The 14,423-nt window shown below is 39.1% G+C and overlaps 1 protein-coding gene across 1 annotated transcript in view; it reads right to left on the bottom strand.

Moving 5' to 3' along the window:
• Positions 1–14,423, bottom strand: part of LOC101352832 (calcium-binding mitochondrial carrier protein SCaMC-1) — a 57,510-nt gene that overhangs the window by 26,503 nt on the left and 16,584 nt on the right. Inside the window, exons 2-3 of the mRNA XM_004388051.2 lie at positions 10,372–10,498; positions 7,387–7,474 (exon numbers count right to left, since the gene is read on the bottom strand). Coding sequence (XP_004388108.1) covers positions 7,387–7,474; positions 10,372–10,498 — 215 coding nt within the window. The remainder of the gene's footprint in view (positions 1–7,386; positions 7,475–10,371; positions 10,499–14,423) is intronic.

Raw genomic sequence — 14,423 nt, 5'->3', positions numbered from 1 at the left:
GAGAGTTTTGCAGGATATGTTATTCTTGGCTGGCAATTTTTTTCTTTCAAGGTTTTATATATGTTATGCCATTGCCTTCTTGCCGGCATGGTTTTTGCTGAATTATCTCAGCTTAGTCTTACTGTTTCTCCTCTGTATGTGACTTCTTGTTTTTCACAAGCTGCTCTCAGGATTCTTTGCTTGTCTTTGGTTTTGGCGAGTGTGATTATGATATGTCTTGGTGATTTTCTTTTGGGGTCTATACTATATGGGGTTTGTTGAACTTCTTGGATGGCCAGCTTTTCATCTTTCATGATATTGGGGAATTTTTCTGTCAGCAGTTCTTCAATGATCCTCTCTGTGTTCTCTGTTTTCTCCCCGTTCTGCAACTCCAATCACTCACAAGTTTTTGCCTTTTATTGTATCCCACATAATTCTCAGGGTCTCTTCATTTCTCTTTGTCCTTTTTTCTGAGTTTTCCCTGAACAGAGTTGTATCCAGGTGTTTATCCTCAATTCCACTGATCCTGTCTTCCACCGTTTCAAATCTGCTCCTCAGCCCTTCTATGACACTGTCCATTTCTGAAATCTTGTTGCTTATCTTTTGGGTTTCTAATTGTTGTTTTTGTATAATTTCTAGTTGTGAATTTATTTTGGGATTTTGTTCCTGCATTATTTTCCTGAATTTTTCCGTTTTTTTGTCTGTATTTTCCATTAATTTATCTGCCTTTTCCATGAATTTGTCTATTTTTTCCTCATTTTTGTCTGCTTTTTGCTTCAACTCTTGGATAATTCTGAGTATTAGAGATTTGAATTCCCTATCACGTAGTTCTAGTGCCTTTTCTTCCACTGGAAAGTCATCTGGTGTTTTATTTTGGACGCCTACTGGAACCATCCTGTCCTGTTTTTTTAAAGGTTTTGATATTGTCTGCTGTCTTTGGGGCATTCAGTAGTTATTTTTCACATTTATTGATTGTACATTTGTTTATTTTGTCCTTTTTTTTTTACTTGTCTATGTCTGAGCAGGCAGGCTGTGTGTTCTTTGTTGTTTGCTCATCTGTGGGCACGATACTTTTTGCCTCCTTCTCCAATTGGCAGGGTTAGTCACTCAGATATAGTACAGCAGGGCAGGTCTAGCTGAAGAGGAGTTGCTAGGATGGGTTGTTTGTGGCACTTACTACAGCCACCAGGGTGGTCAGTAATCACTGCAGGGCAGGTTCCGGTAGGCTGTGCCCGTGCTGCTTGGTGGTTTGATGTTAAGCGCACGGTGCAGGTAGGCAGGATTAAGGGGGAAGATTGTGATGAGTGGAGGTAGAATGGGTATGGGAGAGAGGAGAGAGGAATGGGAGCCAAAAATGTACAAACAAACAAAAAAGAGTGCTAGGGCAGCTTGCCATTGGAGTGGAGAGATGAGAGACTATGAAATGGAAAAAAAACAAGAAGGGGAAGAAGAAGAGGAAAAAAACAAAAGAATGAATAAATAAAAATTAGAAAGAAAAAAGAACAGCAAAGCTCCCAGGGATCCCACCAGTGTGGCTACGAGGTCTGGGGAAGTTGTTCCCAGGTGTTGAAGTACAGCCTGGCTAGAATGCATAGAGGTATTCAGCACCAGGTATTCAGGGGACAGGAAGAGAAGGAAGGTACAGAGAGATGGGAAACTGAGTAATGAAGAAAGAGAAAAAGGGAAAAAGAGGGAAAAGAAAACAAAACAAATTAAAAAAAAAAAGAACAAGAAAAGCCCCCCCAAAAAAACAAGAAAGAAAAAAAAACATGAAAAAAGAAATGCTCTCAGGGATCCCTCTGCGCATCTGCACAAGCTGAGGGGGTAGGTCCCAAGCCGCGTAGCACTGCCTGGCCAGAATGGGCTACCAACTCGAGAAAAGAAAAACAAAACAAACAAACAATTCAAAACAAGCAAACAAAAAACAGCACTGAAATCCCACCAGCGTGGCAGCACAGACCGGGAAGCATTCCACACTCAAACAGAGCTCCGCAGCCTCTTAGGAAGAAGCAAAGATGGTGCCCGGAGTCAGGTATTTGAGCAAAAGGAGAGGGAGGTGGTGAGATGTAAGGAAGAAATCAAAAGAAGCAGAAGAAAGCAACACCAGCAGCCAACAAATGGCACTCAGGGAGTCAGCCAGCGCGGGTGGGTGGAATCCAAGCAGCTGGTGCTTCCCGGCCAAGAGACTGTGGCCGTGGGAAGCAGAGGAGGCAGAGTGGGGGTGAAGAAGAGTGGGGGATGGGAAAGCATATATCACTGTTTACTGGTTGTTCTGTCTCCTGCTGGAAGCTCCGTGAAGCTACTTTCTCGTAGCCCTTGTTCGCTGGTCTCTGATAGGAGTCCAAGATGGCGGATCAGCACTGTGTTAGCTGATAGGGGACCTCTGCATGAATCTCTCCTCACTCTCCATTCTCTGTCAGTTTCTCACTCCATTTGGTGTTTGGCTGAGTTCTTTATCTCTTCATTTGATGTTTTAGGGTTTCAGGATTGCTGTTTTCTCTGTTTGGCTTAGTTTTTCGGATCTTTGCTGAGGAGGGATGGCGTCGTGCTTCTGCCTAGAGTGCCATGTTGCCAGAAGTCCCCTATGATACTATTGTTGTCTAGTATTTTGGTTTTCCTTTTTCTTAAACCCCACAAATTGGTCATTATTATTATATTCATGGTTGTTTCCAATGGACTGTTTAAACAGCCCATAGCTAAGAGATGGACACCAGTCATCCAGAGAGTCCTCCAAGAAACACTGCTCAATTCATACTCCAAATATGGTCTGTTCACCTGCTCCTAGGTCTGACATGCCCTTTCCTTTACTATAAAGTCCTTCCACCCACCCTTTTACATCAGGATAACTTCCACTCATGCCTTAACACATTCTTCAATATTTTCTGAGGGCCCACTTTGCCAAGTTCTGAACATAGAATAGTTAATTAATAAGGTAAATATGGTCTGTGCCCTTATAAATCTTACAGTGTAGTGGGAAAAACAGGCACTAAACAATAGCAAATAATACCCAACATTGAGTTCATAAGGTATTTGCCAAGCATTGTTCTAAGCACTCTGCATGTGATTAATTCATTAAATCTTTATGATAAGCCTATGTACTTGCTATTGCCTCCATTTTACAGGCAAAGAGAGGTTAAGTGTTTTGTCCATAGTCACAAAGCTAGTAAGTAAAGTGGAATTAAGTATTTGAACTCAGGCATTCTGGCTCCAAAAACTGTACTTCTAGCCACTACACTATACAAAATAAACAAGCCAATGGTAACTACCAATGAGAGCCATGAGCAGAGAAACAAGTTGCTCAAATAAGGAATAACTGGTAAAGAGTGGGAGAGGGGCTAATTTAGGTAGGGTGATAGATCTCTTTGAGATGAGAACTAAAGGCTAATGGGGGGGGGGGGTGCTAGCCACTTACGTAGCAGGAATAGCAAGTACAAAGGCCCCAAGTTGGAAAAGTCTTTAGAGAATTCAAAGAACTGAAAGAAAGATAAATGTGGCTAGAGTATAGTCGACAGATTTCTCACGTGACTAGCTTAACTTCCTCTTTGAAGCAACAGAGAATGGTCAGTCTAAGAGAGTGGCAAGCAGGTAAAAGATAGCAAACATGTGGAAGAGTCACTGTGGGAAATGGAAGAAAATGGTGACCAAGAACACGAATACCCAAATCAGCCCTGAGGTCCAGATGAGAATAAAGGCCGTACATTTTAGTAATACTAATCTATAGTTTTTCTAGAAACGTTTTAATAGCCCAAATGTTGAGGCAAAGAAGGCAATTAATTGGTGGGACTGCTTCAGGACTGGGGGAAAGCAAGTGGGTATGTGGAAGGAACTAGATCAAGAGGGGACTGATAAGCCAGTGGAAATGAAGGGACAAGAAGTCTATAAGTCAAAAAGCAAGTGCAGTGTGAGCAAGAGTGTGTAAAATCTGGAAGAAGAGGGTCAGAGAGTAAGCTACAGGTGTTGAAAACTACAGAGGATGTCTCAGTCATCTAGTGCTGTTATAACAGAAATACCACAAGTGGGTGGCTTTAACAAACAGAAATTATTCTCTCACGGTTTAGGAGGCTAGAAGTCTGAATTCAGGGTGCCAGCTCTAGGGGAAGGCTTTCTTACTCTGTGGGCTCTGGGGGAAAAGTCCTTGTTCCTTGGTTCCCTAGTGATCTTCATGTGCTGTGGCATCTATCTTCCATCATCTCTGCTTGCTCACTTGCTGGTTTAATCTCTCTGATATCTCAAAAGAGACTGTCTTGAAATACACCCTACACTAATACTGTCTCATTAACATAACAAAGAAGACCCATTCTCAGATGGGATTATAACCACAGGTATAGGGGTTAGGATTTACAACACATGTTCTGGGGGGACACAATTCTATCCATAACTGAGGAGGATCAGTTTCAAGTTATGACACACTCATAACTTGGGGGTTGCGGGAGTGGGTTACTGAAGAGAATGGAGACGAAAGTCTTCGGAGTTGAGGAAGGCAAAGAACACTGAAGCTAGATGAAAAAGGAGTCATCTACTTGAATATTAACGTTTCCTAGGATTTAGGTGTTGAGGTCCTCAACAAATGTAGGGAGAGACCTAGGGATAAGAAAATGAGAGGGAAGACAGAGGGAGATGAAAGCCTAAAAGAAAAATGGCTTTTTACATGAAAGCAGAAGATAAAGATATACATGGTACAAGTGATTGGGAGGGATTGCCTGTTTCAGCTACTCCCCACCCACAGCTTCTACTGAAAAGATGAAATTTGGAGGCTGTATTTCAACTACGTAACTCCTCTCTTATAGTCTGATTACCTAGCCATGATAATAATAAAAGCCCAACAGTACAAAAGGATCTACAATTCATTAGTCATCAGGAAAATGTAAATCAAAAGCACAAGCAGATACTACTTCACACCCATTAAACCAAAAAAAAAAAAAAAATCCATTGTCTTTGAGTCAATTCCAACTCATAGTGACCCTACAGGACAGAGAACTGTCCCCATATAGTCTCCAAAGCTGTACATCTTTACGGAAGCAGACTGTCACACCTTTCTCCCACGGAGCAGCTGATGGGTTCATACCTCTGACCTTTTGATTAGCAGCTGAGCACTTAACCACTACACCACCAGGACTCCTCACACCCATTAAGATGGCTAAAATCAGAAGAATGGACAATAACAAGTGTTGGTGAGAATGTGGAGAAATTGGAACCCTCATGCATAGCTGGTAGGACTGTAAAATGGCGAAGCCACTTTGTAAAACAGTTCAGCAATTCTTCAAAATGTTAAACACGGTTGTTGTTGTTGTTGTTGTTAGGTGCTGCCGAGTCAGCTCTGACTCATAGTGACCCTACGTACAACAGAACGAAACAATGCCTGGAGTTACCACATGACCCAGAAATTGTACTCCTAAGTATATACCCAAGAGAAATGAAAACACATGTTCATACAAAATCTCGGATATGAATGTTCATAGAAGCATTATTCATAAAGGTCAAAAAGTAGAAACAACCCACATGTCTATCAACTTATGAATGGATAAACAAAATTTGAGATACATACATATACATACATAGATATAAGTGTGTGTGTGTGTGTGTGTGTGTGTGTATGTATATAATGTATGTATATAATGGACTATTAGTCAGCCAAAAAGAAAAAGAAATGAAACACCGATACATGCTACAACATGGATGAACCTTGAAAACATCATACTAAGCGAAAAAAGCCAGAAACAAAAGGCCACATACGGTATGGTTCTATTTATACTAAATGCCCAGAGTAGGACCTAGAGTAGACTAGTAATTGCCAAAGGATGGGGAGAGGAGGAGTGAGGAGTGACTGCTAATGAGTATGGGGTTATTTTTGAGTGATGAAAATGTTCTGAAATTAGACAGTGGTGATGGTTTCAGAATTCTGTGAATATACTAAAAACTACCAAATTGTACATTTTAAAGAGTGGACGTTATGGGATTATATTTCAATAAGAGTGTCATAAAATACATATGTGTGTGTGTGTAGCTACTTTTAAAGCTTCATCCCTCTGTATTACCCTTGGTATATTATGAAGCTCCAGCTTGGAATCTGCATTATCTCTAAAACCATCAAAGGGAATACACAGGCATATGATTTCTGGCCTTAGAATTAGACAAAAACCTTCACTTTACAGGAAGAATGTGTCTTTACAAGCAGAATATTACATGTCCCCTATCCCACTGTGAAAATTCTGTTTATCTCCTTTTCATATTTTTGCTTTTCATTTCTTCGGGAAACCCTTTCTCATCCAGGGCTAACAAATGCAACTCCGTGCTCAGCCTTGAGGCTTCAGGCCCTCCTACTGAGCACCTGCTTATAAAAGAAATTCTGAACAGTTAGAAAAGAGAAAAATGCTCCTGGAACAGATATAAAAGAAGATAAATCAGACAATAAAGCCATTTAGAAGAGAATTGTTAGATAATGTTGAAGATTACAAACACCCACAAGAGTACTACTGTCTTTGCCTGTTTTCTGTCACCATAAAAAATTGGTCACTGCAGTGTTTGTAACAAAAGAGTTTTTTAAGGCGCCTGGACTTCAGAGATTATTGCTGTATCTGGTGAAATAAAATCTTACATCTGTAAAGGTCTGACTTACTAATAGATGAGCTGATTGTCCCGGGTAATAACATTCAAATTGTTCCTCTGCTAGCCAGGAATCCCCCTCTTATCTGGTCATGCATAGGTTAAACAATGTGAAGAACCTGCTAGCCTCCTTATCCTGAAACAGTGTGTTCTACTGTCACATTAGGGACCAAATGAGAGGGAAAGGGCAACACCAAAACTCTTAGGTCCTCACCTACGGATTTAACACCTTACTGCCATTCCACTGCTCCTTGTGACCTTGCAAGAAATAATCTGGTCTGGGCGTACATTTCCCATTCCTACACTTTAGCTAAGGAGCCCTGGTAGTGCAGTGGTTAAGCAATCGGCTAGCTAACCAAAAGGTCAGCAGTTTGAATCCACCAGCAGCTCCTTGGAAACCCTATGAGGCAGTTCTACTCTGTCCTATAGGGTCATCTTGGTGGCGCAATGGTTAATCGCTTAGCAGCTAACAAAAGGTCAGCGGTTCGAACCTACCCAGCAGTCCTGCAGGAGAAAAGACCTGGCAATCAGCTCCCGTAAATAAAGAAAACCGTATGAGGAAGCTCTACTCTATTATATAGGGTCACTATGCATCAAAATCGACTCTACAGGACACACTAACAACACACTTTAGATGAATGTGTACATACAAAATGAAAAGGAAAGAAAGATGTTGGATGTGCATAATAAGGAATGATGCGGTGTAGGGAGCTGTATAAAAGCCACACTTACAAACATAAATCTCTAATGCAGGATATTAAAACCAAAGCCAAAAGACAATTGTCAATACGATAAAGAGCTTACCTCTGAAGAATCAACTCTGCTTGTTTTTCAGAAATAGTTAGACCCAGTGTCTGGAGAGACTGGACAATTTCTGAAGCCTCAATTTTCCCTTTAAAAATATGAAAAGATCATAAACTCAGACTCAGAACTGATAAGGGCTTTAGAAATCACAAATTTTAAATCCCTCATTTTATAAGTGAAAGCCCTGAAGTGATGAAGCAAAATTATGCAATTAAGTGAGCTATGGATTTGCTTAACACATATTGCAACATCAGTATTTACCATTTAACAAATACATTAAACAAGGATACACACATTATTCATTTAACAATCACAACAGCCTTATAGGTAAATAATACTATTCATTTTGAGAAAAAAAAGGGACAGATTTTAAGTGGCCTTGCCAAGTAACATAATCAAGAAGTGGCAGAGCTGAGAGACTCAAATCAAGATATTCTGACTCTGTGGAAAATTCAATTAAACTAGGATCTATTAATTTTTAAAGTAGGCAGTTCTACATTTTAATAAATATTAACTGGACACTTATTATGTATAAAGTCATATTGTACTGGGTTAAAGAGAAAGTAGAAAATGAGGAAATGGAGCCAAAGAGTCTGGACAATCCTTTTGAGAAATCTGGTAGTAAAAATAAAGAGAGCTGGGGTAGAAGGACAGTGGAAGAGGAAAAAATTATTAGGATTAAGGAAATTAGAGCACGTTTGTAAACAGAAGGAGAAAAATAAGAGGATAAGAAGAAAGAAAATATAAGTAATATTGTATTTCCCTTAAGCAGCTCATAAATTGATGGGGATTATAAGACTAATATGCATGAAACAAAAAAAAGTAATAGAGGGTCTGGTGCCAAACCAGTATTAATGGCAAAGCTTTCCAGGAAGACAGAAATCACTATTAGTTATTAGTGAAAGGAAGAAGGACTTTATTTAAGGGAAGGACCTTGAAGAAATAGCAGGATTTGGAAAGAATCTTCCTGGGGGAGAGGAAAGGAGCAGCATGAGACTGTGGACAGTGCAAGGAGAGTTGGAGGCATCCATCTGTTAGCAATGAGATTCTTTAAATACTAATCTGGATGTTCTCCTTTAGAACTTCACTCTTACAGAGGTACATGCTTTGCTTTAAGGAAGGTTGATCAATAAAAATATGAACCTATAATGGGAAACTGTTTTAAAATATACACCACCCACTGCCATCAAGTCCATTCTGATTCATAGCGGCCCTAAAGGACAGAGTAGAACTGCCCCATAGGGTTTCCAAGGAGAGGCTGGTGGATTCGAACTGCTGACTTTCTTAAGGGGAAACTGTTTGCATTTACTACAAATTTATCACTAAAATTTCATCTTTAATTATTTCCACTGGTTCATTTAGAATTATCTGAAATGGACAACTGATGTGTACCCAACTTAAGTACTGGGACAGCTGACCTCTAATCATCTGGCAGATGATTCTGAGGTGCCCCATCTCCTACTTACTGTCTCCTAACTGTACAGAGACATCTCTGAAACTGAACTGTAGAGGGCCCAGGGTGAAAGTTTGTGCAAAAGTAGGAAAATTGATTGTAGGAACTGGATTTTCCAAGAAGACTGAAGTTAAGGCTAGTGTTGGGGACATGTAATATAAGGCTTAAGCAGCCCTGATGGTGCAAGGGTTAAGAGTATTCAGCTGTTTACCAAAAGGTTGGTAGTTAGAACCACCCAGTGGCTAGGCAGGAGAAAGACCTGGCCATCTGCTCTCGTAAAGATTACAGCCTAGAAAACCCAATGGCGCAGTTCTACTCTTTAACACAAGGGGTCACTATGAGTTGAAATCGACTTGACAGCACCTAACAACAACCATACAAGGCTTATGAGAGACAACAAATGTCCCAACAGTACTCTTTTCCATCACAAACTCAGCTCTCCCTGGCTGAGAATCACAGACTTGAAAACTCATCAAAACCATTCAAAGGGTTTAGCTGTTTGAAGAAATTTGCTTTGATTCCAACTGAAGTTAATGTTCAGTATAACCAGAGGCCAGCAAATATAATCCTTGAGTCAAACCAGGCCCACTGTCTGTTTTTCTAAATAAAGTTTTATGGAACATAACCATGTCCATTGATTTACATATTGTTTATGGCTGCTTTTAAGATACAACCGGAAAGATGAGTATTGCAACAGAGAATGCATGGCGCATAAAGCTAAAATATTTACTATCTGGCCCTTTATAGAAAAAGTTTGCCTATTCCTGGTATAAACCAAATTTTGTCTCACTTTATTTAACTTGTTTTTTGAATAAGAAGTCTGTGAATAGAATGGCCATGACTATTCTTAAGTAGGATGGGTTTAGAGGCTACCTTTATTTAAATAAATTCCCTCTTCACATAAAAGGCTCTCTCTGGTGGTGAGGGTTTCATGACTCCTCCCTTTCTCCTACTGTGATCCTTGCTTTTTGATCTACACAACCAGACCTCTGACTCCCAGCTATTAGTCTAAATAGAGTTACCTTAATCCTAACCAGACTATACATATTTAGACATCTATACGTAATTTTCTTCCCTAATTTTCAGGATCAGAGAGTATCTTCTTAAAACTAATTCTTTCAAAAAGACTATCAAATATAAGATAATCTGAAAGGTTTCCGTATAATTTTAGAATATATAATATTCATGTCTATATACAGACAAATAAACCTCTCTTGCCCAAAGAGCAACGAAACATAATTATTATTTTTAACACAAAGTTTCAAGTCAAATCAGCATAACATTCAATAGTTAAAATTTTACAAAAATCCCTACCCGCAGTTTTTAATTCAGTGGACAAAGTCATCTATAAGTTTTCTTCATTAAAAAATATAAACTCTATATAAAAATCACATTACTAAGAAAAACAAGTATTAGCACAAAATTATCATCTAAAAACAAAGAGGCCAAATATGTGCCATTTTAGACTTCAAAGGCATGCGAAGTGCTTCTTCATAGCTGGTGATAAATAGGAAAAAAAAAAAAAGACACACCATCATTATTTTTGTCCAAACTCTTAAAGGCCAATTTCATTTTTTTCTCATGGTCTTTAAGGTACTTCATAAATTCTTCAAAATCCAGCTTCCCATCTTTGTTGATATCTCCAGTAGCGAAAATTTTCTACAAAAAAGACAAATTAGAGATATTTTTATTGCCAGTATGGATTAAAGTACCAAATTATTTGTTTACGTACTTCAAGTAGATTGGCTGTTTTCCTATAAGACTAAAGTGCCAATTATAGGCCAAATATCTCATTATCCAATATGGTAAAGATCTGTAATAAAAGTCACCATACGACTGCAAAATGAGTCTGGATCTTGTGTCAAATTTTTTATTAGAAAAATGATGCACTGATTTCTGTAAAACGTGACATTTTTAATGCTAATGTAATCACACACTAAATATTTTTGATGTGTGTTTTATAAATACCAAGATATAACACAAACATTTGATCTGACATGGGATTTATTTAAATGTCTAAGACATTTTTCCCTTTGACTTCCAGAACCAAAAAATCTCATCTTAAAGATGATCCTTATAAAAACCTGTCATATCAAACTGTCCATTTTTCCTCAGAGATACCAGTCTTCCTTTAGTCTAAAATTATTTTTAAATGCCCTATTCTTCTAACATTCATCTTATCCTCTTAATAAATAATCACTTTTGAGAATGAAATTTGATATTACATGTAACCCCTCTCCCACTTCCACTCAAATATAAACTTTCTGTCATACTCACCCACCCAAAGGCTATAGATTCTATTGGTCGGATGGTCATGCTCTTCTCACACAAAAATGCAACACTGCATCAGGATGGTATAATGGACAGACCTCAGAGACAGAAAGTCTGAAACCCATGTGATGCTTAGGAAAAGCTACGCTTAGAAGGAAATATATGGTTTTAAATGCATATACTCAAAAACGACTGGAAGTTAGTGATTTAAGCCTCAACCTCAAGAAATTAGAGAAAAAAAAAATTTTTTAAGTTGAAAGAAATAAACAGCAAAAAGTAGTTGAAAAGTAAACAAACATACAATTGAGAGTATCAACAAAGTCAAAAGATTGTTCTTTCAAAAGACAAAAAAACTGATAAATCCCTGAAATTGGCAGGTAAACAATGTCAGAAGTTAGAAGATGAAAATCTCTAGACACTACAGACATTAAAGACAGTATGAACAAATTTATATCAAAAAATATGAAAACAGATAAAATGGATACATGTTTAGAAAAAGAAAACTTATCAAAAATTGGTACAAGATAAACTAGAAAATCTGCATAGTCCTGTAAGTATTAAAAAAAATTTAATCTGTAATTTTAAAATGTTCCCATGAAGAAAAATCCAGGCCCAGATGGTCTTAATAGTAATGTCTACCAAACACGTAAGAAAGAAAGAACGCCGAATTTCTACAGAATAGAGAAGACAGGAACACCTCTCAGCCCATTTTATGAGGTGGGCAATCCCTTGATATCAAAACCTAACAGGGACATCACAAAAAAGGAAAACAACAAGCAATGTACCTTGTGAATATAGATGCAAAAAATCCTAAATAATGTTAGAAAATAAAATATAACAATATACAAAATGGATAGTACATTATGAACAAGGTAAATTTATTCCAAAAATGCCAGGTTGTGTTAACATTTTTTTTAATCTGGTAATCTACCACATTAACAGAATAAATGAGAAAAGGCATGCGATTGTCTTAAGAAATGCAGAAAAACACTTGGTGAAATTCAACATCATTAATGATTAAAAATTCTTTGCAAACTAGGAATAAAGAATGCCTCCTAAGTCTGATAAAGGGTATCTTATAAAGAATTCTTGGAGTCCCTGGGTGGTACAAACAGTTAATATGCTCAGCTGCTAACTGAAAGGTTGGAGGTTCAAATCCACCCAGAGGAACCTCAGAAGAAAGGCCTAGTGATCTACTTCCAAAAATTCAGCCATTGGACTTCCAGCAAAATGGTGCTCTAGGCAGAAGCACCATGCCGTCCCTCCACAACAAAGTTCCAAAAAACTAAGCCAAACAGAGAAAACAGCAATCCTGAAACCCTAAAACATCAAATGAAGAGATAAAGAACTCAGCCAAGCACCAAATGGAATAAGAAACTGACAGAGAACAGAGAGCGAGGAGACATACATGGAGAGGTCCCCTATCAGCTAACGCAGCACAGATCCACCATCTTGGACTCCTATCAGAGACCAGCAAATAGGGGGTACGAGAGAGCAGCTTCATGGAGCTTCCAGCAGGAGACAGAACAACCATTAACTGGAGATATACGCTTTCCCACCTCCCACCCTTCTTCACCCCCACTTGGCCTCCTCTGCTTCCAGCAGCCAGTCTCTTGGCCAGGAAGCACCAGTTGCTTGGCTTCCACCTGTCTGCACTGGCCGACTCCCTGAGTGTCATTTGTTGGCTGCTGGTGTTGCTTTTTTCTGCTTCTTTTGATTTCTTCCTTGCCTCTCACCACCTTCCCCTTCTTTCGCTCAAATACCTGGCCCCATGCACCATCTTTGCTACTTCCTGACGGGCTGTGGAGCTCTGTTTGCGTGTGGAACTGCTTCCTGGTCTGTGCTACCACGCTGGTGGGATCCTGGGGCTTTTTTGTTCGTTTGTTTTGTATTGTTTGTTTTCTTTTTCTTTTCTCAAGTTGGGAGCTTGTTCTGGCCAGGCAGTGCTGCGCGGCTTGGGACCTACCCCCTCAGCTTGCGCAGACGCGCAGAGGGATCCCTGAGAACATTTCTTTTTTTCCTTTTTGGGGGATATTTTTTCTTCTTTTTTTTAAATTTGTTTTGTTTTCTTTTCTCTCTTTTTCCCTTTTTGTTTTTCTTCATTACTCAGTTTCTCATCTCTCTATATTTTCCTTCTCTTCCTGTCCCCTGAATACCTGGCGCTGAAAACCTCTACGCCTCCTAGCCAGGCTGTACTTCAACACCTGGGAACAACTTCCCCAGACCTCGTAGCCACACCGGTGGGATCCCTGGGAGCTCTGCTGTTGTTTTTTCTTTCTAATTTTTATTTATTCATTCTTTTCTTTTTTCTTCTTCTTCCCCTTTTTGTTTTTCTCCATTTCATAGTCTCTCATCCCTCCACTCCAAAGGCAAGCTCCCCTAGCACTTTTTTTTGTTTGTTTGTATATTTTTGGCTCCTGTTCCTATCTCCTCTCTCTCATCTTTCCCATACCTATCTTAGTTCCATACATCACAATCCAACCCTTCCTTCCTGCCTACCTGCACCATGTGCTGAACATCACACTCCCAAGCAGCACAGGCACAGCCTACTGGAACCTGCCCAGCACTGATTCCCAGGCCGCACTGTCAGCCCTAGTACGTGCCACAAAAAACCCATCCCAGCAACTCCCCTTCATCTGGACGTGCCCTGCTGTACCACACCTGAGTGACTAAACCTGCCCATTGGAGAAGGAGGTGAAAAGTATCACGCCCACAGACGAGCAAGCAACAAAGAACACACAGCCCGCCTGCTCAGACATAGCCAAATAAAATAAAAAAGCAGGACGAAACAAACAAATCTACAATCAATAAATGAGGAAAATAACCACTGAATGCCCCAAAGATAGCATACAATATCAAAACATTTACAAAAACAGGACAGGATGGTTCCAGTAGACATCCAAAATAAAACACCAGATGACTTTCTAGTAGAAGAAAAGGCACTAGACCTAACTGATAAGTAATTCAAATCTCTAATACTCAAAATTATCCAAGAGCAAAAAGAAGATAAAAATGAGGAAAAACTAGACAAATTCATGGAAAATGTAGACAAAAAAATGGGACAACTCAAGAAAATAATGTAGGAACAAAATGTAAAATAAACTCATGACTAAAAATCATTAAAAAACAAGAATTAGAAATCCTAAAGATAAACAACAAAATTTCACAAATGGACAATGTCATACAAGAGCTGAGGAGCAGGGTTGAAATGATGGAAGATAGGATCAGAGACACTGAAGACAAACACTTGGATACAACTCTGTTTGAGGAAAAATCAGAGGAAAAAAAACAAAGAAAAATGAAGAAACCCTGA

Source organism: Trichechus manatus, unplaced genomic scaffold (genome assembly GCF_000243295.1).
Source record: "Trichechus manatus latirostris isolate Lorelei unplaced genomic scaffold, TriManLat1.0 scaffold00204, whole genome shotgun sequence".
In the NCBI taxonomy this organism is placed as follows: Eukaryota; Metazoa; Chordata; class Mammalia; order Sirenia; family Trichechidae; genus Trichechus; species Trichechus manatus.
This window is presented reverse-complemented; position numbering and strand designations above follow the sequence as displayed.